Raw genomic sequence first — 23,732 nt, 5'->3', positions numbered from 1 at the left:
CGCATCACAGGGTGCTCTCTCCATACAGATACGTATGTGGCTGCCTACTGCGCAGCCGCATGCGTACGGGTATAGAGGGAGCCCCGGTGATGCGGACAATTGGCCACGTCCGCCGGAAGTGACGGGACCCGGTACCGCCGGTACAGGAAGCGGAGGATGGTGGCGTGGGAGCGATCCAGGCTTATGGGGCTGGAAGAAGCCCCAGGTATGTATAAAATCATTTTCTATTTTGGCTGGCCATTCCTCTCTGGTTCCCTTTAAAGCAAACCTGAAGTGAAAATAAACTTATGAGATGATTTATTGTATGTATTTTACAGAAAGTAAATTAAATATAGAACTGAGCCTCATATTTTTATGTCCAGTTTAAGTGCTTCATTCTAAGGCTTCATTGTGAAAAGCAGCAGTGACAAATCTGCCTTTCTGAATGAAAAAGTTTAAATTATACTAGTTTGAACATTCCAGCACTAAAATCCTATCACATGCCTTCTCTCGCTCAGCTACTTAGCTGTTTTATTTACTTTTCAGAATACTCACTGAATTCCACAAACTGTTCAACAACACTTGTTTGTATAGATTGCAAAGTTTTTTTGTTTTTTTTTTAACTCTTGCTGTAATAGAAATCAGAAAGGGACTTCAGACAATATCTTATTAGAGTGAGTACTACATGTACTTATGTTTATCTCATCATGTCAAATGTCACTTCATGTATGCTTTAAACCAGCTGTGACACGCATATTCTGTTTTTGTATGATCCTCTTTCTGTTATCCTCTTGCTTTCCCAGCACAGCCATTCTAGGATAATACATCTCTTCACTTCATGCCCCCACTAGGATGAGTGAATACCAAATCAAAAGGAACCTGCTGATGACTGCATTTATATGGCTTAATTGGTCTCATCATGTACTCTAAGGTTCATCTAAACAGACATCTGGGGCCTCCTTATTATTAAAGGGGCTGATATTGTTCAGGTAGCAGAGCCCCATGCTCATCGGCTCAACTGTTCTGCCACTACCAGCCAGCATGGGTTAAAAGGAGTCAAAGAAGCTTGGCAGGGGAGCTATGTCTTATGTTACCAGATATAGAAATAAATAACAAACAGAAAAGTTTGGCAAGAAATGATGCATGATGCTAAATACAGCTCCACAAAAGCAGTATAAATCACCCAGTGTCTTGCTTAACCAGTTCGCATTTCAGGGGGTTTTACCCCTTAAGACTTCTGACTATTTTGGCAAATCAGCTGTGTCGCAATGTTAAAGCAATAACTTTTTTTTATTACTTTTGTCATCAAAGTGATACACATATTGGTGCTTTTAGGACAATCTAGGCGTTTTTCTAATAATATTTGTTTCTGATAATTATTTAATTTTATAGGCATTGTATAGAAAAAAATTAGGTTTTAAATGCAGAAAAGACACATTTTTCCATTTTACACCATAACTTTCACATGACAAGTGACACAGTTATAAAACACCTCCAAATATATTATTTATTGTATTCTGGGTAAAATGATACTCAACATGCTATATTTCATCACTAGTTGTGAATGTGGCATACTATTATAGCCAGCCTGTGCGTTTGAAGCGACTGGATCTGATCGCTATGGCGCACAGTTTGTGGACCCCAGTGCTGTACAGATACATTGCTAAACATAGCAATGTATCTGTACAGTGTTGGGTCTCGGAACTGTTGCCCTAGCGATCGCATCCCACCACTACGGGCAGCAGCCATTAGAAGTGTCCCCTGATCTCAAGGCTAAGTATAGGTACACAAGGGGTTAATTAGGTAAGCATTATTACTTTGCTGGGGGGTTGTGAGCACTTTATTTTTTAATGGGGACATTGATTTTTTACGTTTTTTTAATCTGTGAACTTTTTTTTCTGTTAACATGAATGAGTGCTGCTATTAGCAGCAGTCATTCACATTAAATTGCGTGCATGAGAATGGGAATGACGAGAGAACGCACGTGCCCACGCGGGAGCACAATTGCATGTGCACAGGCACGCGGCAAGGGTTAAAAGTGCATGACATGAATTTCACGTCCTGGAATGCACAGGAGGGATAATCAGGACTTCAAATTCACGTCCAAGAATCTTAACAGGTTGAAGTTCCGTTGTAATGCTGCCCCAAGAGGTTAAAATTGCACAGGTATTGGGAAGACTAAACTAACAGCTGTACCTACCATTTACTTATGTTCAAAGTAGGAGAGTTTAAAGGAAGGGGAAAAACTGTGATCTGCTCTACGTCTGCAAGTCAGAGTCAGTGCAGGAACCAGGGACTCAGACCCAAACCGGTAAAATTGAAGAAGTGGGGTTCAGCACAATGTCCCATTAAATGCAAGCTTTTATTGGATCAGATAAAACCAGTAACAACAAATAGCTGACATGTTTCAGACACTCAATGGTCCTCAATCATAGCACAAAAGTGAGTTTGAAAGCTTGCATACATCAAGTATTTTATCTACTACAGTAGTCTGCACCCACCAGCAGAGAGGGATGAAAAGCTTGTCAATACTACACTGGACCTAGAAGCCACCTACATGCCAGCCTTTCACAGTCTACTAGCAGACTCTCTCAGCAGGAGACTCTTGGACAACAACAAATGGTTATTGAAAAAAATTAGAATATTTTCAGACCACATAACAAATAGAATTGGTGGCCTCAGAAACACTCATATATGATTGGTGGAAACAGATGCCTTGTCCCAATCATGGAACTTTACTCTGGACTATGTTTTTCCTTCAAAACGAATTATCTGAAAAGAGCCAATAAAGCAAAACAATGAATTAGCAGAGGATCCTAAAACTCAGTCCAGTTCACTTAAAACCGAAACTCGTCCTTACTACACCACCTTTTCTGGTACTCATTAACTGCATACAGTGCTTTTGACTTTCAGGTAGAGCAGATGCCACCGGTAGTATTTCTGAATACACACCACATTGGAGGTCATTGATTTGAGTTTGCACATCTTTTGGTATGATAGCTTGGTAGATGTGCCAACCAAGCCAATACTATATGTAAACAGTAATTCACCAAACAGATCAACAGTTCATAATCAGATAAACAGTTCATAAGTTTATTGTAGATTCTAAAATATCTGGGTTATGTAAAGACCCCTTCCTCAGGGAAAGATAATGTAACGATCGGTGCCAGCACGCAGAGAGAATCTGATTATTGGTGATCTGCAGTATCACCAAGAATGCAGATATATACCTGATTATTGATGATCTGCAGAATCACCGATAATACAGATATATTGCTATATATTGCACCTATATAGTGTGAGTGTTTGGTGCAACAGTAATAACTTTGAGTGAGGACCACCCAAGGAGCAGGTGGTCCTTGGCAGTATGAAAAATACCTCCCTTTGGAAGTGCAGAGATCTTGCAGCAGCCTGAGACATCCAAGAGGCGGAGTCCCAGGCTGAATAGCAAGAAGACCCGGTGGCTAGTGACCCCTGGAAGATGGGCGTCACAAGCAGGTCTGGAGAATAACACAAATGATAATACAGTTCCCTAGTCTTGGGTGCGAGGTCCGTGGTCTCAGCACCCTGGAATTAGTCTGGAGTATAACACAAAGATAATACAGTTCCCTAGTCTTGGGTGCGAGGTCCGTGGTCTCAGCACCCTGGAACTAGTCTGGAGTATAACACAAATGATAATACAGTTCCCTAGTCTTGGGTGCGAGGTCCGTGGTCTCAGCACCCTGGAACTAGTCTGGAGTATAACACAAATGATAATATATATATATATATATATATATATATATATTTGCAGGACTCTGCCACCCCGCCCGAGCCACTCAGCCAATCAGGAGTCCAGCAGGAATCAGCTGATCGGCTGATCCATCTCCAGCTGGTATAAAGGTCCTGACTTCTGGCAGGCACGCGCGTAGCTCTCCATCCAGGTGCACTAACAGAGCCAGCCACACCAGACACACACTGCTGCGTGCAAACCGCCGCGTTGGACGCGCAAACAGCCGCCTTGCTGCCAGTACATGCGGCGGCTTTTCCGCGATCTATCATAGTGTCAGACGCATGCTGCTGCATACAAACCGCCGCGCTGGACGCGGAGCCAGCCGCCTTGCTGTCAGTACACGCGGCGGCTTTTCCGCATTTTCTCACAGATAAGTCACAATGTTTCTGAGAGACACAGAAAATAGAATTTCAAAACAATCAAAATAGGCATCACTATGCCCATAGTCCACAATCCAAAAGAGATCACTGAGCATGTAAAGGAAACAGGGAAATAAATACCACATAGACACATCACAGTGCCCACAGTGCTCTACTATAACCAGCTATCCTCCAAACTGCAAAGAAAATGTGACAATTACCTTATTAATGAACGCACCATAAAATGAAACTAACCTGGTTTGCTGGCAGACATTACAGATCCAGGCTTTATCTTTCTTTTGGTAGGAGCTGCAGTTTTTGCAGATGTTGAATTTGCATTCCAGACAGCGGCGTTTGGAATTGATGAGAAAGGTAAACGGGGAGCAGCATCGGATACAGCAGTGTTCATTGAACTTCTGTTGCTTTGACAGAATGGAGCACTTGTTGCCTTCTTCATCCAGCTTTTGCTTTAACTCACTGATAAGAGAAGACATATGAGGGTCAGTAAATTGTGCAAATGCAAAAATCCAAGTTACAGCTACTAATATGTGTAATGAAAGCATTTAAAGAATTCTCTGAGTTTTTGTATACTTAATAGCAAATTAGACCTTTCCAGTTAAATGGGGCAGTTAGGCCCCATTCACTCTTGAGAGTTTTGCCGTCAATTTTTGCAAAATGCTCAAACGCTAGTGCTTTTGAAAGCGCTAGTGTAATAAACCCTATGGGCCCATTCTTACTTGGGCGATTTGCGCTAATCGCCGCAAATCACCCAAAATCGCAAAACACAAACGCGTAGCCTGCACCATTTTCAGGCGATTTCCCGGTGATCGCGTTTCAGTGCTATAGAAGCGCTAAACGCGATAGCTGAGAAATCGCTGCACTGTCCAGTGATTTTTCTGCATGAAATTGCGGAAAAATCACTCCCACAAAACGCCAGCAAAAATCGCCAGCATTTTGCGTTTCTAAATGTAAATGGGGCCTCAGTGATGAGAGATATTGTAGATACTTCAGAAATTTCATAGCAATATGCCTAACAAAACTTCTCAGGCTCAAATTTATCAGCGTAATTTTCAACCTAGTCTGGAACTCACAGTGCTAAAATGACAGTTGAGTTATAACTCCTGGATATACTGTATGTCTGTGCTGACATTTGATGTAATGTGTTCCCAATGGCATTTACAATAGAAGTACATTCTGCAAAGGTGCTTATTGAAAGTACTCATATGACACTTTGCCTTTCACTTCCCAAGAACTCATCCAAATATGGCTCTGGTTTGACAGCAGTCCATTGTGCTAAATGGTGCACTGATACAGTCAAAAACTTATAGATGCTCCTGAATAAACACAGCTATTTTATCAGTTCTTGTATCTTTTCCTTCCCTCCATCAAGAGGCACATGTAAAATGACTATCACACACAAAAACTGAATCATCTGGGGAAACAGATTTGAGCAGAGCTCTGTGGAGAAGCATCACGGGCCTATGTGCTGTACAGGACTCTTGCTATGGTGGGATGCAGAGGGAGGGCTACGTGGGTCACGACAGACCATGAGGGGTAAGGAGGAGAACAATAGCCTGGGCCAGCATTTGGACGAGATGATCTGACAGGCCCAATCTCTTGTTGATGCATTCTACTCGCTTTACACATGCTAGATTATTTGGAGAGGCAGCCCTTACTGTCCACTTTGTCCAAAAACCATCTAATATGTGTTCAACACTTAACTTCACAGAGCTACACATGACTGTACCTACACTTATTCCTTGTTAGCATCACTATGGGGGTCATACACCATTATCAGGCTCACAGTGGGAAGACAGAACTTTACGTTGCATGGTAGCCCGAAAGGACACTCAAGTGGTCCTTATATGGTACCCAGAGAATTTTTATGGAATCAGATTATAGCCTTCTTTGTACAACAGAACACCCAAGCAGCTCAGGGTTAACTAAAACCACTGGGAAAGTATATGGAACTAAAAGAGAACGAAAAGCACTCCTACTAAAAGGCAGTACCTTTTTAAAATAATAGTTATTTGGGATAAATCAGTTTAAGTGAGTAATTGTGGTTACCCACAATGCACCACTACTGAATATGCAAATGATCTCTTTATGCAAATTATTTCTTTATGCCCCTGAAGCCAGGCTTACATGCAGAATAGCTGGTGTATAGTGAGCCTATAGAGCTATAGAGCTTATACATTGTACACAGCCACATCAACCCAACATGCAGACAACCTGTTTCAGACTTATGGTCCTCATTAGTGTATGGCACAGATTGATATAGTTCTATGGGGTAAGGCTTAGACCAGTACAACAGAATACTAAAGCAGCTCAGGTGACCCAAAACCACTAGGAAAGTGTAGGGGACTATAAGAGACCAAAAAGCCCTCCTACTTTGTGTGACAGATTGATGGTAGCTGAATTGTACTTTGCACATTGAACGAACATCAAAAGTCTGTACATAGCTTCAGACAGGAGTGCTGCATTCAGAAATCCATTGTTTTTTCTCTCTACAGCAACCGCAGACATCAGTATGAAATATTCATATGAAGCCAATGCACACTTTCAATTTGCATATTCATTCTAGAATACCTAAGGCTCATATAATTCTTTATATTCAAATGGCACTTTTAGAAATGACCTTCTATGTGTTAAAACCTCAAAGCCAGCCCCCCTCCTCTGAGATCTTTGGTGGCGGCACTATTATCCTGCAGTATTAAATCAAGTGAAGCACAGCATTAGTATAATTCTACGACGCTAACACAGAAAATTGAATGGTAGTGCACTGGCTCTCTTTCTCTAGCATGCATATCCTCCCCTGCCTATAAAATAAATCTGACACTCACAGCATGAAAGAGATTGTAGGCTGAGATTGCAGAATAATTCACAGCTCTAATGAGATTCTCTGAAAGGAAGCATGTATCAAACACGCCATCCTCTCAGCATCCATCAATTACAGCCAGGCTGATAATTGAACAGTCTCAGGCAAAAGTCTTAAGATCACTGACAGCAGCAGCTTATGGGTTAAATAAGCTATGACATCATCAGGAGGCTACGAGTGGTCACACAGCAGAGCTCACATGTTAATGCCATCAGTCTGTGCTGTTGTCACAGCAGCGATACACCCAGCTAGTTATAGCAAGTCAATGTTTAATGGTGCATTTCAGAACAATATGTAACTATTTGCATTTGACACAATTGTTTCACACTGACAATGCTTATTTACACTTAATTGGCAATCAGTCATTTCTTTCGCAGGCTGGAACAACCGCTGCTTCATTGTTTCCGTCACAGCACATAAACAAGTCCAATTGCTAATGATATTGCGAATGTCATTTTCCATTTGGATGACTATAATAATAAAATGTTATTGCAATACAATATCCCACGTGTATTACCTGAAACAGCTGTTTTGTTGAAGGCTATTTAAATACTATTTCAAATAGATTTGGAATGCCTACTGCTCATCAGTTGTTGAAGCTGAATTCTGCTACAATTTTCTGCTGTCAGGAGTAACCAATTCAAATGGCCATTTTTAGAAAAGCTGCCCATATAGGAATGGATAAAACAAAACACCGGACTTTAACTTCCATAGCTATCTCCCTCCTTCTCGCTTTTACTTGTGCTCACGCCACCTGATGGCCAAAATAGAGAACTGTATAAAGGAATGCTTGTACACTTCCGATACCATTTAGAAGCTGGTTTCATTTGTAATCAACAGAATATGTTTACTCCTATGCAAAATGTATTTATTAATTCTTGTCAGCACACTAATTATATAAGGCATTTATTTATAATAATTTGAAAAGGTAATGTAACCCAAGCTGCCACAATAAATTCCACTGAGTCTGATACACTTTTTAGGTACATTTAGCTTAATTTCACACTAAACAGTAACTTTTGAACACTCTGAATTGTAAAGTATCATATACAGTTAGATCCTTGGCAGGCTCTAGACTCTTTGATGCCCGAAGCAAACATTGTGAGAATATGTGATTCTGCTTCATGGTAGAGCCGACCCTGTCTTAGCTCTTTACTTTGAGATAGGTTTTAACCAGGGCTGTGGAGTTGGAGTTGAGGAGTCACAATCAGAGCAATTTTGGGTACCTGGAGTCGGAGTTGGTGGTTCGATAAACTGAGGAGTCGGTGTCGGATGATTTTTGTACTGACTCCACAGCCCTGGTTTTGACTACTGGAGATAGCAAGAAGTAACTTCAAATAAGTTTCCAGTACATGTAGTATGAGAATTTACCTTGGCTTGTAATTGTTTGCTTACAGTTTACTCATTGCACATAACTGTGAGCGTCCGATAATAAGTCAAGAGAAATACCCAGAATAGTTTTGTGTTTATTGCAGCTGGCTGGCACCTTGGATCTCAAAAAAATTAAAAAATAATTAAACTGACTCAAGGTTTCATGGCTTTGTACAGTTTAGACTAGCGTATGAGAAGAGATTTTTTAATAAGTAAAGTAGGGGATGGAAACAGTGGCTTCCTTATTCTTTTGCCTACAGCATACATATGTTTCACTGATTGTTAGGGAGTATCATAGTTCTACACTGCTATAATGAGAGCCCTCTTTGTTGTTGATAAAACTGTGAAAGGTATTTCTGAGCTAAAAAATTACTGGTTGCTCTTAATTTGGCAGAGCAGTTATGAAGCTAGTGAAGCATAATCAGTTGCAGTAAATCTACAAAACTTCCACAGACCTACAAAAAAAACATATTTAGAAGTGACAAAAAAGAGATGACTGAATCATCAATCCTATGTCTGAGACAGGCCCTCTGTCATCAGTCTCCCAGCAGTGATCGCCGCTAGGAGACTGTTAGACGGCGAAACCGCTGTCTATTTACAATGTACAGTGCTGCGATCTAAGGCAGCGCTGTACTGAAGACAGCCGTGGTATTCGGCTGTCACCCTGGGAGGCTCAGAGAGCGATCGGCTCGCATAGGCTGATGTCTATGAGAGCTGATTGCTGGGATTGGCTGCCGGGGGGAGGAAGGGTAGGAAATTTAATAAATAAAAAAATGAAAAAAGTATTTAACCTCCTTGCCGGTTATCCCGTGCTGAGCTCAGGGTAAGCCGCCGTGGAGGATTCCTCAGGCGATTTGCATAATTTTTGTTTTCAAACACGCAGCTAGCACTTTGCTGCAGTGGCCTGAATTGTAAAAAATAGCCTGGTCACTACGAGGGTGTAAGCCTACGGTCCTGAAGTGGTTAAATTACTGCCTCAGGAGGCTTTGGAAGCACTCTTGTTCCTGAGTGCTTCCGAAGGGGAGCAAAAAGTACGTTTCTGACTCTTTTTTTTCAGTCACTTGACATTTACTTTAAAATAAGTTGCCCCAAAGTTTTCCTATTAAACATGTAGGGCTTGATTCACAAAGCGGTGCAAACTGTTTAGCATGGGTGTGCTAAACAGTTAGCACGTGAAGTGCTTTTCGCTGACTTTTGCGTGCGCAAAGTGCCGCGATTCGCGCGATCACGGACTTTTGCGCACGCAATTTGCCGCAACGCGCAAAAGTCCGCGAAAATCACTTCACATGCTAACTGTTTAGCACACCCGTGCTAAACAGTTTACACCGCTTTGTGAATCAAGCCCGTATTGTTTTCGATGCACTAGCCACCTCCTTTTGTGTCACCCAAATAACATCTCCTGCATTTACCTTTGTGTTATTCAGGGCACAACTAAATCTAAAGCTACATATGCACGTTAGATTAAGGTGGATCCGAGATGAACTTTTACTCATTGCATAATTGTGTTCCTTTCTTATTGTTTATAGGGCATTCCTCAAGCCAAATACTTTTTTTTTGTTTTAATGCTCTAATTCCCTATAAACTAAACAAGCCACGCCCACCGGTTTTCAGACAGCCAAGGCACTTTCAGACAGTAGCACGGGCTCATGGGAGCTCAGTCTGGGCAGGAGGAGGGGGAGGTATTTCTAGCCAGAGATTTCAGAGGCAGAGGGGAGGAGGGAGGGGGAGGGGATTACGTTTTTTTGCTCAAGATGCGGATAAGCCTGCCTCTGTGTAATGTTTACAAACAACATGGCTGCTGTCCTATCACAGGAAGAACGAATCATATTTTATTAAAGCTGTTTGCAGCTAGATTTGTTGTGTAAACTATCTAAACTTTAGATAAAATATATAGACAAGTCAATTGTTATAGTTAGTTTTTCATCTCCCATCCGCTTTAAACTCGGCAGGTAACTGCCTCTGCCAGGACTAGCATGGTTACAGCAGTAATTGAAATAGGCCTGTTGACTTGGCCAAGGATACTGTCCTCCCCACTCCCCCTACCCACTTTATGATGCTCCTCATGCACCACTCTGTCTATCTTCCTGCCCCATGCATAGCTCCAAGGGATCGAGTCCCCATCCGTCTATGACTGCATGTGCATACAAGGCATTAACCACTTCCGGATTCTCAGTGCGTATTTATACGCCCCTGAATCCTGAAGTTTATTCCATGGAAGGCCGTTCCATGTCAGTTCACGGAGGGTGTCTCTCCGTGAACACCCTGCGAGCCGATCGGCGGCTCGCAGGGTAAATGTAAACACACGGGGAAGACCTTCCCCGGTGTTTACATGTATACGGCACTGCTGCACAGCAGCGCCGTAGAGGAGATCGGTGATCCCCGGCCTCTGATTGGCCGGGGATAACCGGCATCTGATAGGCTAAAGCCTATCCCATCAGGCGCAGGACGGAAATCCGTCCTGCGCCGCTCACAGGGGGAGGGAGAGGGAGGGGAGGGGAAGGAGGCCAGGAAGCGCTGCGGAGGGGGGCTTTGAAGAGCCCCCCGCAAGCGCAAGCAGCCGGCGGCGATCAGACCCCCCCCCCAGCAGGACATCCCCCTAGTGGGGAAAAAAGGGGGGAAGTCTGATCGGCCTGGCTGCTATCTGATCTGTGCTGTGGGCTGGAGAGCCCACGCAGCACAGATCAGCACAAAATGTCATGGTATAGAAGTGGTTAATACTGATTCAACTAAAGTGAGTGAAATGTATTTTCAACTGCCATCAGCTGGAAAAAATATTTAAAATAAGTTGACCAAATTAACTAACAGTAAGTGTAACATCCCTTTTCTTACTTTTTTTTAGTACATTTTTCAATTGGTAGGTTTCAGAAGGTGTTTTGTAAATTAGATTTAAAAACAAAAAAACTAAAATCATGTCCTGGGAGAAAATGCAGGTGTAATATTATATGAATCAGTGCCTTAGTGTGTTTCATTACTGCTGTATAATGTAAGTACATATTTTCCACCTCTATTTACAATTCATTAGCTGACCTGTACAATTGTGTACCATTCGCATATAAATCATTTATTTGTAACTGTATCTATTATTTCTACATTTACAGTGCCATGGAAGATACTGGTGCTATATAAATATAAAAGTAATAATATGCTAATGACCCACACCCATAGCATTACATTAGCAAGAGCTTTTCAAATCACAAAGCGCTCAGAAAAGCGCTCCTAGTGGGTTCCAGACCTCATGGCTGGAATCCACTAGAGCGTTTTTTTTGAGCATTATTAGGGAGCACTTTAAAGCGCTAGCGCTTTCCCTAAATGCTCTGCCAATGTAAATAAACAAGTACCACAGTAGGGATTGTGATTAGCAAAATCACAGTTGCAGGACATGCTGCATTTTGGGAGCATTTGCGATTCAATGTAAAGTATTGAAGCGCTGGCAAATTGCTCATGAATCACTACACACAGCGATTTGTGTGCGATTTGAAATTACTGCAAACTGTAAAATAAATTATGATAAATTGAAAGGACCAATCAAAATTAAAATCGCTAATCACAAATCGCTACACAATTTCTGGCAAAAAGCTTACACTTTTTAAAATCGCTCCCAAGAACCGCCAGAAAATGCTCATGAAATCGCTCACAAAACACTAATTAAAAACGCTAGCGATTTATAGTGGGTTCCAGGCCTCAGACTTTTTATTTTATACATACACAGACCTTGAACTTTTAAGATTCAGACATGGGTTATGGTTTGTTAAATCTGAAGAGATCTTAAGTAGTGAGATAATTCTGGAAATGACCAATTGGTAATTTTAATGTTTGGGAATATTTTGTCAATCTTCCCAAACATTAAAAGACAAAACAAATTGATAACAATAAAGATTAAGGTATTCAGCCACATTAGAAGTAGAAATCAATATCATAATCTAAATGAAATGTATTTTGTGAGATGGATTTCTGCCTCTTCTATTGTTTCTGTGCACCTTAATCTTTATTGTTCTTACCAGAAGGTCTCTTTTGGGTCTCCTGCATTCAGTTGCTCCCAAGGAAATGAATTATTTCAAGAACAGTGTTGAGCTGAAGACTGATTGCAGTATTGATTAAAATAAGCATTGCAGAGTAGAATGACTTTGCATTAGATTTGTTTTGTCCTTTTTCTCTGTTATTGCCTGGCTCAGTAATGTATCGGCTTGAACAAGCAATTAATAAACTTAGTAATTAAGATTATATAAAAAAGGGTGCTCTTTATTCATCGCCGTGACTGTCTCTCCCCGCCGCTCTCATTCTTCTTTCACTGAGAGGGGCGGGGAGAGGTGGAGATCCGCAGAGATTGACTCCAGTAGAGGCACAGCTACAGCACAAAGCTCTGCCTCCCCGGGCCGGAAAATCCACGACCTGGAAAGTCATGGAATTTTGCCCCGGTATTTGGGGGGTATAATGCTTTTGTTCTGCCGCAGGAATGCTGCGTTTTAGCACTGTTAACATTGCTTAACATAAATAGTAGGTAAAAATAAGCATTTTAATAGGCTTCAGACTCTCTTTAAAGAGACACTGAAGCGGAAAAAAAAATTATGATATAATAAATTGGTTGTGTAGTACAGCTAAAAAATAAAGCATTAGGAGCAGAGACATAAGTCTAATATTTGTTTCCAGTACAGGAAGAGTTAAGAAACTCCAGTTGTTATCTATGCAAATTGCCATTGAGCTCCACGACTTTGAAAGTGTGACGATTAATGCCACAACTCAGATGTCTGATTATTGGTGATCTGCGGAATCACCAATGATGCAGACGCTATACCCGATTATGTGTGATCCGCAGAATCACTAATAATACCAGTATAGCAAGACCAAGAGCAGAGTGTGTAGTGTTTGGTGCAACCGTAACTTTAATAGTTTTTACAGAACCTTACCGTAGGAGTTGGTAAGGTACAATCTGGACACAAACAAGACAGATTAGACATAAGGCTCCCCAGTGGGGCTGGGAAGAACATGGACAGAGAATGCGGAGATAGTATAGCTAGTCTCTGCCAGGGATGCCGGCGAGAGACAAGAACCAATCAGACAGATAATCACAGATATTCACCAGATAGCAAACTAGTCCTATCAGAGGAGCTAGCTTAACTGGCAGCAAGAAACTACCCCAGGCCTTTCCAGTGGAACAGGAAAGGTGAGACAAGGGACTTAGACCGCTTTGGTCAAACCTTCAAGACGAGCTAAGAAGGTACCATCAATTACTAAGCTATACCTCATCAGTGGAGCAGGTGAGGGCAGTAAATACACAACAGGTGCTCATCAGTGGAGCTGATGAGCCTCAAACACCACGCAGGCTAGGCCCCTACAGAGGTGCTGGCTGGCACTAGATACACGGCAGTACTAAACACGGCCAGACCTCTGGGGCTCTGTGAACACACTAACAGATATGGCAACCTTATAGTTTGTGAAGACCTCACCAGAGGGGCTGGTGAGGTACTATCAGTACGCTGAGTGAGCACAAGGTACAAGTTCCAGCAAGCTGGAGAAAGACTACTGAAGAGGCTGAATCTCCCGAGGAGCGGGTGAATCAGACTGTACTGCAGCCTAGGAGACACAGTATAGTACAAATACAGATTACCTAATGAGCAGGTAATCAAGGCTGAACAACAGCCTAGCAGAACTGCTTCACCAGCAGAGCTGGTGTAGTAAACACCTCTCCAGTGGCGAGGGCCCACTGGTGAGTAGAATGGCCAGGCAGGCAAGGTTCAGCAACAGAGAGGCAAGTGGCAGTACACAATCGTGAGACAGGAGAGTAGTCGGTAATCAGGCAGAGGTTCAGCAACAGGTAAGCAGATAGACGAAAGTACAGGATCAGAAAACAGGATCAGAGTCAGAGTAATCGCTAAGAGTCATACACAGGAGATCAATCAGAAAACAATATCCTAGTCTGGGTGTGAAGTCCTTGGCATCAACACCCGGGAACTAGTCTAAACAATAATAATAACAAGATATCAATATCCTAAGCTTGGGTGTGAGGTCCTTGGTCTCAACACCCCAGGACTGGTCTAAAGTATAACACAGGAATGACACAGTAATCCTAAGCTTGGGTGTGAGGTCCCTGGTCTCAACACCCTGGAACTGGTCTAAAGTATAACACAGGAATGACACAGTAATCCTAAGCTTGGGTGTGAGGTCCCTGGTCTCAACACCCTGGAACTGGTCTAAAGTATAACACAGGAATGACACAGTAATCCTAAGCTTGGGTGTGAGGTCCCTGGTCTCAACACCCTGGAACTGGTCTAAAGTATAACACAGGAATGACACAGTAATCCTAAGCTTAGGTGTGAGGTCCCTGGTCTCAACACCCTGGAACTGGTCTAAAGTATAACACTGGAATGGCACAGTAATCCTAAGCTTGGGTGTGAGGTCCCTGGTCTCAACACCCTGGAACTGGTCTAAAGTATAACACAGGAATGACACAGTAATCCTAAGCTTGGGTGTGAGGTCCCTGGTCTCAACACCCTGGAACTGGTCTAAAGTATAACACAGGAATGACACAGTAATCCTAAGCTTAGGTGTGAGGTCCCTGGTCTCAACACCCTGGAACTGGTCTAAAGTATAACACAGGCATGACACAGTAATCCTAAACTTGGTCTGAGCGCTGACACACAAGCGTTCACGACAACAGACAGCGCCAGATTGAAGCCCGAAGGCTTAAGAAGCAGAGGAGACCTCACTGGCACGCCCCCTGCAGCCAGCCAATCCGGGGTGCCGTGAGTCTCCTCTGCCGTCAGCTGACCAGCAGGTCAGCTGACGATCCCTCTCCCCGCATAAAGGTCCTGTCCACGCGTGCGCCCGCGTGAGACAGCGACCCTACAGGGAAAAGTCAGTTCCGTCCCCGGCGTCCTAGACGCCGGAGAGACGGGCAGGGATCCAGAGGCAGCCGCGGTGGCGATGCCGTTCGCCGCGGCTGCGCTCATTACAGTAAGTCGCAGAGAGCTCTGACTTCTGATTAGGTTATCTCAACTGTATTGTTTTTTTCTTTTGCAGAGAACAGTTCAGGACAGTTCAAAAGTTCACTGCCTGTTCTATAAAAACATTTAGAATGCTGAATAATGTGTAAACTGCAAATATTACAGAATGATGCAATGTTATAAAAAAAAAAAGCTGTATAACTGAAAATAAAAATATGAGAATATTTTTTTTTTGCTACCAATGTTCTAGTAATTACCTCTACTACACAACCAATTCATGATATCATCATTTTATCATTTTATTTTGGCTTCAGTGTCTCTTTAAGCTTTAAACACATCAAGATTTTAAAATTAATTTTTAACTTTGTTCATCAGTGATACTTATTATATAATCTCCACTAAAGAGGCACTGTAGTGACCAGGGGCGTTCCTAGGGTCCTTGGAGATCGGGAGCACCGGTGGGCACTAGGCGGGGGGCATATGCCGCTGCAAAAAATGGGCGTGGCCATAAAGTGAGTGGGTGGGCCACGGGTGGGGCCAAATGTACATGAACTTAGAAGCAATGTAAGCTACAGATAATGGGCCTGCCCATCAAAATATTGGATGGAGCCCCCTGTCCTTTATTTAGATAATTGACAATCAGTATAGGCATAGATCGATGATGTATATGCACATACAATTTTGATTGGTCAATCACTGACCAATTTTACCACCCCATGCAGTAAGTGGGCCAACAGACAATGCATTTGATGAACAGAGCTAAAATTGGCTAATCAAAATTGTATGTGTGTACCAGGCTTTACAGCTAATACTGCTTAAAAACAAGAAGAGAATCGAGAGCCCAATATGGTGCAGTATTGTCAGGTAAAATGAAGAGTTCAATACAATTTTATGTATATATACTCACAAACACGGGTTACCCATAGGCAACCACTTTAAATGCAGGTGGGGAGCAATAGGATCTGACCCCACTCAGGTTAAGAAGTCGCTCTCTGTAGATAGTAGATGGGGATGCACCCCTCCACCTAAAATGGGAGCACAACTCAGTGGGTCAGTGGCAGAGGCGCTCAAACCTATTGCTTGACCCACTGAGTTGTGCTCCCATTTTTGCCTGAAGAAGCGGGGTCACGCCCGCGAAACGCGTTACATTTGTGGAGTTGAATAAATTATTTGTCAATTCTGTTTTATCGAGACTCAAGTGAGTTTTCTTTTTTTGTAAGAGGGAGGTGAGTCCACCTTAACATCCCCCTCTGCTTTTAATCGGTTTTTAAAACGTTTTACTCTACTCTGGCGCCTCTGTGTACCGAGTTTTTGCTGATCTTACAGCTAATACTGTACATACTGAAAGTAGCAGGGATCAGCATACAATACAGCTGGTTTAAAATCAGTAAAGGCACAGAGTAACACCTTATACTGTACACACTGGAGGTAGAACAGCACCTAGTGCAGGCACTAGAGAACAGCATATACTGTACATACTGTAGGCAGCAGAGATCAGCACACCGCAAATAGCTCGCCTAAAAATATGAGGGTTACGTTGTGCGGTGTGCTATGCGCCCCCAATTAAAAATGGGTGTGGCCATGGACCAGAACGTGGGTGTGGTCACGGGTGGAGACAAATTTACATGAACCTAGCAATGGTGGGACATTAGATTAGGACAGTGGTGGCGAACCTTTTGGAGGCCGAGTGCCCAAACTGCAACCCAAAAGTCACTTATCTATCGCAAAGTGGCAACAGCAATTTAAACTAAATACTGTACAAACGTTTTAACTCATACATGAACATTATGGAAAATCCAAGCTGCAAATAAACCGTGAAGATAAACAATTTCATCCATCCTACTCCTGAAAAATCTATTCATTTTTTTAGAACCTCCCAGTTTTATTTTCTGTTTTAAAAAGCTAAAAAAGTAGGTTTAATGCTATTGTCTCATATGATGATGATTCAGCTTTTCCCACAGTCTCGCAGTTAGCAATCATGTGACCCCAAACAAGATAAATTCAGCAATCATGAGGCCCCTATCAAGACAAATTCAGCAATCATGAGGCCCCCAACAAGACAAAATCAGCAATCATGAGGCCCCCAACATGACAAATTCAGCAATTGTGAGGCCCCCAACAAGACAAATTCAGCAATCATGAGGCCCCCAACAAGACAAAATCAGCAATCATGAGGCCCCCAACATGACAAAATCAGCAATTGTGAGGCCCCCAACAAGACAAATTCAGCAATCATGAGGCCCCCAACAAGACAAATTCAGCAATCTTGAGGCCCCCAACAAATCATGAGGCCCCCAACAAGACAAATTCAGCAGTCATGAGGCACATAAATAAACAGCATTTCACATAAATAGGCAGAATGCCCCCTTAATATGGTAGACACCTCTCACCTGGCTTCTGAATTCTCCTCTACTGGGCTGCTGTGCCTGGCAATACTGTTTTTGGCTGGATTGGGGATGATGTGTGGGCTGAAAGGCCTGGCAGTGATGCTGTGGCCTGGCTGGTGGTGATGCTATGGCTGGGTTGGCTGGCAGTGATGCTTTGGCCAATGCTGTGGCCGGGTTTGCCGGGCGGTGATGCTGTGACCTGGCTGGCGGTAATGCTGGGCTGTGCTTGGCTGGTTGAAGCAAATGCTGGCCTGACTGGTGGTGATGCTGTGGCCTTTTTGACAGTGATTCTGGGCTGGCTGGCCTGGATAGTTTAGGTAGCGACAGGTGCCCCCTAGTTAAGGTAGCACTAGGAGTGCCCCAGTTTAGGTAGTGACAGGAGCACCCCAGTTCAGGTAGGGACAGGAGCCCCCCATTTCAGGCAGTGACAGGAGCCCCCAGGCTCATTTAGTGACAGGAACCCCCAGTGTATGTAGTGACAGGTGCCCCCCTGTTCAGGTAGTGACAGTGACCCCCCAGTGTATGTAGTGACAGGAGCCTCCAGTTTAGGTAGAGGCAGGAGCCCCCTAGTTTAGGTAGTGAGTGACAGGGACCCCCAGGTCAGGTAGTGAGTGACAGGGACCCCCCAGGTTAGGTAGTGAGTGACAGGGACCCCCAGGTTAGGTAGTGAGTGACAGGGACTCCCAGGTTAGGTAGTGAGTGACAGGCGCCCCCCAGGTTAGGTAGTGAAAGGTACCCCCTAGTTAAGGTAGCGCCAGGAGTCCCCCAGTTTAGGTAGTGAGTGACAGGGACCCGCAGGTTAGGTAGTGAGTGATAGGCGCCCCCCAGGTTAGGTAGTGAGTGACAGGGGCCCCCAAGTTTAGGTAGTGAGTGACAGGCACCCCCCAGGTTAGGTAGTGAGTAACAGGGACCCCCAGGTTAGGTAGTGAGTGACAGGGCCCCCCAGGTTAGGTAGTGAGTGACAGGGACCCCTAGGTTAGGTAGTGAGTGACAGGCGCCCCCCCAGGTTAGGTAGTGACAGGGACCCCCAGGTTAGGTAGTGAGTGACAGGCGCCCCCCAGGTTAAGTAGTGACAGGGAGCCCCAGTTAGGTAGTGACAGGTGCCCCCCTTACCTTGACAGCCAGCGTCACACTTGGCCAGGGGCGTAACTAGGAATCGCCGCCCCCCCCTGCAGAAATTCTGAGCGCCCCCTCCCCGCTCAGGGCCGTTTTTGGGGCTGGAGGGGTCACAGCATGAGGGGAGAGTTTGGTAGCATGTCGGTAGGGAGGGGGTCCCATCCCTCCCTCACCTCAGGCTCTCCCCTCTGCGCTCCCCTCCAGCATTAAATAGTGGGTATGCAGGCGGCGGGGCAGCGGCAGATACATACCTTCCTTTGTTCCGCTCTCTAGCTTCTGACGCGACTTCCTGAATAAGCAGACGCTAGAGGGAGAAACATCCGCGCTGGAACGCAAGGAAGGTATGTATCTGCTGCTGCCCCGCCGCCTGCATACCCACTATTCAATGCTGTAGGGGAGCGCAGAGGGGAGAGCGCAAGGTGAGGGAGGGGGGGACATCCCCCCTCCCCACCGATGTGCAACCAAGCTCTCCCCTCATGCTGCGACCCCTCCAGATCCTAGCGGCGGGGCACCCCTAGAAATAGATTGGGGGAACCCCAAGACATGTTGGGGGCATGGGCCCCCCTAAAATAGGGCTAGCAACGCCCATGGTAGTGACATATAGCAGAATGCAGTACATTATTCAGGATGGAAGCAGCAATTTGGCTAATGGACAATTTGGATGCTGCTATTGCCACTAATACAAAAATTTAATATTGGGCACCAAAAGCAGAAATGTGGATGTCCAAGCACCAGGCTCTTCCAGTTGAAATTTTTCATTCTGAAATGTATTGTTTTGGACAATTATTGTTTTTTTTCCTTCAATTTTTGTAATTTGCGGCAGGGGTAGGGAGGGATGCTTAAGGTTAGGCTTCAGTAAGGGGGGAGGTTTAAGGTTATGTGTCAGGAAGGGGAGCTTTAAAGTTAGGTATGTGGGGAGTTGATTTAAAGGACAACTGAAGTGAGAGAGATATCGAGGCTGTCATATTTATTTACTTTTAAGCAATTCTAGTTGCTTGGCTAACCTGCTAATCATTTGCCTCAAATGCTTTAGCCATAGACTCAGAACAAGCTTATGCAGATCAGGTGTTTCTGGCATTATTGTCAGATCTGACAAGCTGCATGCTTGTTTCTGGTATAATTCAGACATTACTGCAGCCAAATAGATTAGCAGGGTGGCCAAGCAACTAGTATTGATTAAAAGGTAATAAATATGGCACCCTCCATATACCTCTTACTACAGTTGTCCATTAAGGACTGGTTAGGTGTTAGGAAGGGAGTTTTAAAATTTAGGCGTGGAGGGTAGATTTAGGTTAGGTGTCAGGAAGAGGGATTTTAAGGTTAGGTATGGGAGGGGGCAGTTAAGGGTAAGTGTCTGGAAGAGGGGTTTTAAGGTTAGAAGTGGGGGTGTTGGTTTGAGTGAGGTATCAGCAGGGGGTGTGGTTTGCGTTAGGCATCAGAGGGTGGAGCACTCTGTGTAAGAGTAGGGTTAAGTTTAGCTGTATTAAAATATTGGTAACATTTACCAATATTTTACAATCATCATTACCACTATGAATAGTAGAATAACAGTAAATCTTACTGATATTCTACTATCACATATTCCCTGGTGCCCAAAGGTCCTTGATCCTCTTTTGTTGTGTGTATATATCGGGGATACCCACTTTTACTGTAATTTTCCTGGTTTCAGCATCAGAAACACTTCCTATGTCTTTATGGTTCTGTATAATCCCACTGTCCCAGTGATGCTTAGCTGCTTAGTTATGCAGAATTCTCCACCCAGAGCATTCTGGGAGACCAAGCATTATTTACACTGGCTTCAGAATTCTCAAAAACAAACATTCCACAGAGCTGCACCTAACAGGACGAAAGACGTCACCACCTGTGATACATTTCAGAATTTAAAGGGGGGTGAGGAAATACTACACAAAGGGCAAAGACTGATTAAATTATTTATAAATAAATATTGTTTTAAAAATGTGCAATTTAATTAATGACATTATTATCACTACAGCACTGGACTCCGAGCACCTCTCATGGGCATGCCTTTAAGACAGACGACTTCCAACAAAGTCATTCTATGACCCCTCTGGAGGAGCCTCTTGCAATGGCCATACATGTCACTTCCTCTTCTTGCTTCATTCAGTGATACACCCCTCTAACATAGAAGACAGGGGTGACTCGGAAGTTATAACATAGCCAAGATGGCAGCTGTGATTGTTAAATTGAAATCGAACGAAAACTATTTGGTGTAAAACAGGCATCAAATGGAAGGGGAGAGCACAAGCTACAGAAAGGTCTGCATCTTTAAGTACTTTGCAGTACTGGTCAGAGTCTTAAATGCATGCCCATGAGAGGTGCTCAGAGTCCCTTTAAAGTCCTCCTATGGTGAACCTTTTTGTTAAACAATAAAAAAATAAAATAAATCAATTATAGGAGTGAGCCCTTTTTTATGCGAGTCCCTTGTGGTGCCCATACATGGTACAATTTTTTTCAATTAGATAAATTCATTCGATTATCCCATCGAAAAAATTGCATAGTTGTTTTTGAGGTACCATACACGAACGTTCGATTAGGCTGAAAATCTGGAGAAAATGATCGAATATGCTGAAAATTCAAATTGAGAAAAAAGATCGAGAGAAAAAAGTATTCGATTTCAACCGGAATCTCTTTTTTTCAGCTCGAGCTGTATTTTACCTCATGTTGTTACCTTATGTTGTGACACCTAACATTAACATTAATGAAAAATATGTTTTCTTATAGTACAAACATGCCTGTACTCTAGCCATCTTCTACATCTTCTTCACGAAATACAACATGGCACCTGTATAAACAGATAATATATTGTACATTGCAACATGCAGCAGACAAACTTAACAGGAATTGTTACAATCATTCACAAAAGTATGTACACCATTGGCAGAAGGGTGCCATTGAGGCCACATAGAAAGATTCTGAACAGGCACATTCCAAAAGGAAAATAAATGAACACAAAGAAAACATAAGCTGTCACAGAGAGAGAGAGAGCAGACACAGCAGACAGAAACAGAGAGTACAAGAGAATCCACATAAAAGGACCAGAGGGGAAAACAAAGACATCCACAGGATAAACAGTGATAGAACCAGAAGGGGAAAATAGAGACTACAAGGGAACCCATTGAGAGACACAGGCTAAACAAAGACAGACACACAGAGGTGGAGATAGAGATTGTTTCCCCCATAATAAGCCTTTCTATTAAAAATATTAATACAAACCCACCATTTTTTGGGGAAAAAACTACAATGATTACAACAAAGAAATAAGCATTAAATATTCAATCATGTTATTTTTAACAATACAAATAAAGATAAAAAACTTTAAAACATTTCTAACAATTTAAATCTGAAAGATCTTTTCATACAATTTAACATACATGATACAATTACAACACGCAATCATCAACATTTTTCCAGCATGTCCGATCAGATTGTCTCGAAAAAAATGGGATAATTGTTGAAATGTCTTGATTGAAAAAAAAAAAATTTTTCGACTTTCATTCGATCCGATCGTTTAGATCGAAAAAAACGGGAGAATCGAACATATTTATTGTACTGTGTATGGGCACCATTAAAGAGGAGCTGTCAGCCATACTATCTCAGGAAAAAAAACCAAATATATAAGTAGATAAATACTTGCTCTACTTACATAACACATGTATTGCACTGTCCACGTTATGGTTCCTGTGAATTTTATAAAGGAAAAGTAGAGAATCCTATTCTAGACAGTTTCCATATTTACTGTGGCTATTTTGAAGCCAGTCGTGATGTAACATCCGCCCTTAGTCTCCTCTGCCTGATTTGCCCGCCCTTCACTATAGAAAGTGCATTATTTCAGCCTGAGAAACTTTGGCCAATCAGAGAGTAACAGATGTGTGGGAGGGGAAAACAGGAGGGAAAGAGGCTTCAGCCAATCAGGCTGCATTAGTTAAGTCTGAGGGGAAGTAGAGAAGCAAAAAAAGACAACCCAGCATGCCCTGCAACTTCTCTTTTGTGTACCAAATTTTCTGTGTACGAAATAAGAGTCATATAAACTGGGGAATGATTATTTATTAATAAGAAAAGTAATAGTGATTTTACCTTTTGGATTGCCTGATTAGCATCCTTATTACTTGTTTACCAGATACAAATAAAGAATAGATTTTTTATTTTATGCCCGACAGTTACTCTTTAAACACATGAGGAAATCTGAAAACTTTAAGCAGGATGACCACAACAAACAAAAGTTATCTCTAAGGGATATAACCTCTTGACATCAACCCAAACCTAAAGTATAAGTATTGGCCAGACTAGATGACTACACAGGAGCAACACTGCATTCAAGTTCTGCATCTGCCTAGATTTAAATGTTGGCAACTTGGAAATAAACTTGACAGTGTTATTGTACTTGACTATGAAATAGATACATAAAATATTTATCTTGAGTGTCCTTACATTACTAAGAAGACCTCACATTAAAGATGCATTATCTGCTTTAAAAATGCATATAAAACATTAAAAATGGAAATAATGTGTTAGGATTGAAAACAGGTTTCAAGACAAACCCATTAATAGTTGCTTGATATACGTTATGTTAAGTAAGCACCACCTTAAAAGGAGTATGCCTTCAAAGTAGCTCCATGATGAATAGGAGAACAGTATAGAGGCTTGTATCTTCAAACACAAACCCAACCTTAGTGAGACACCATACTTCTGCCAGGTTTTTGCAAAAGTGTACAAGCTACATATGAGGCCAGTTGTGATCATTTTCCATTTAAATCACATCATTTAGTTCATATGGGCAAATATTGTAATGCCCTTAATGCTGTGATAAATACTCAACCAAACACGGTAAAAACATCAATGCTTCATGGATTGTGGCTTTTTTTATGGTACTTTCCCAGACTCTAGAACTTCTTGGCGGAATGCTAACTG

The 23,732-nt window shown here is 42.8% G+C and overlaps 1 protein-coding gene across 3 annotated transcripts in view; it reads right to left on the bottom strand.

Moving 5' to 3' along the window:
• The window catches only part of MYRIP (myosin VIIA and Rab interacting protein), a 533,041-nt gene that overhangs the window by 251,485 nt on the left and 257,824 nt on the right, over nucleotides 1–23,732 (bottom strand). For all 3 annotated transcript variants that reach the window (XM_068236299.1, XM_068236301.1, XM_068236300.1), the window contains exon 3: nucleotides 4,366–4,587. In XM_068236299.1, the coding sequence (XP_068092400.1) occupies nucleotides 4,366–4,587 (222 nt within the window). The remainder of the gene's footprint in view (nucleotides 1–4,365; nucleotides 4,588–23,732) is intronic.

Source organism: Hyperolius riggenbachi, chromosome 5 (genome assembly GCF_040937935.1).
Source record: "Hyperolius riggenbachi isolate aHypRig1 chromosome 5, aHypRig1.pri, whole genome shotgun sequence".
Lineage (NCBI taxonomy): Eukaryota > Metazoa > Chordata > Amphibia > Anura > Hyperoliidae > Hyperolius > Hyperolius riggenbachi.
This window is presented reverse-complemented; position numbering and strand designations above follow the sequence as displayed.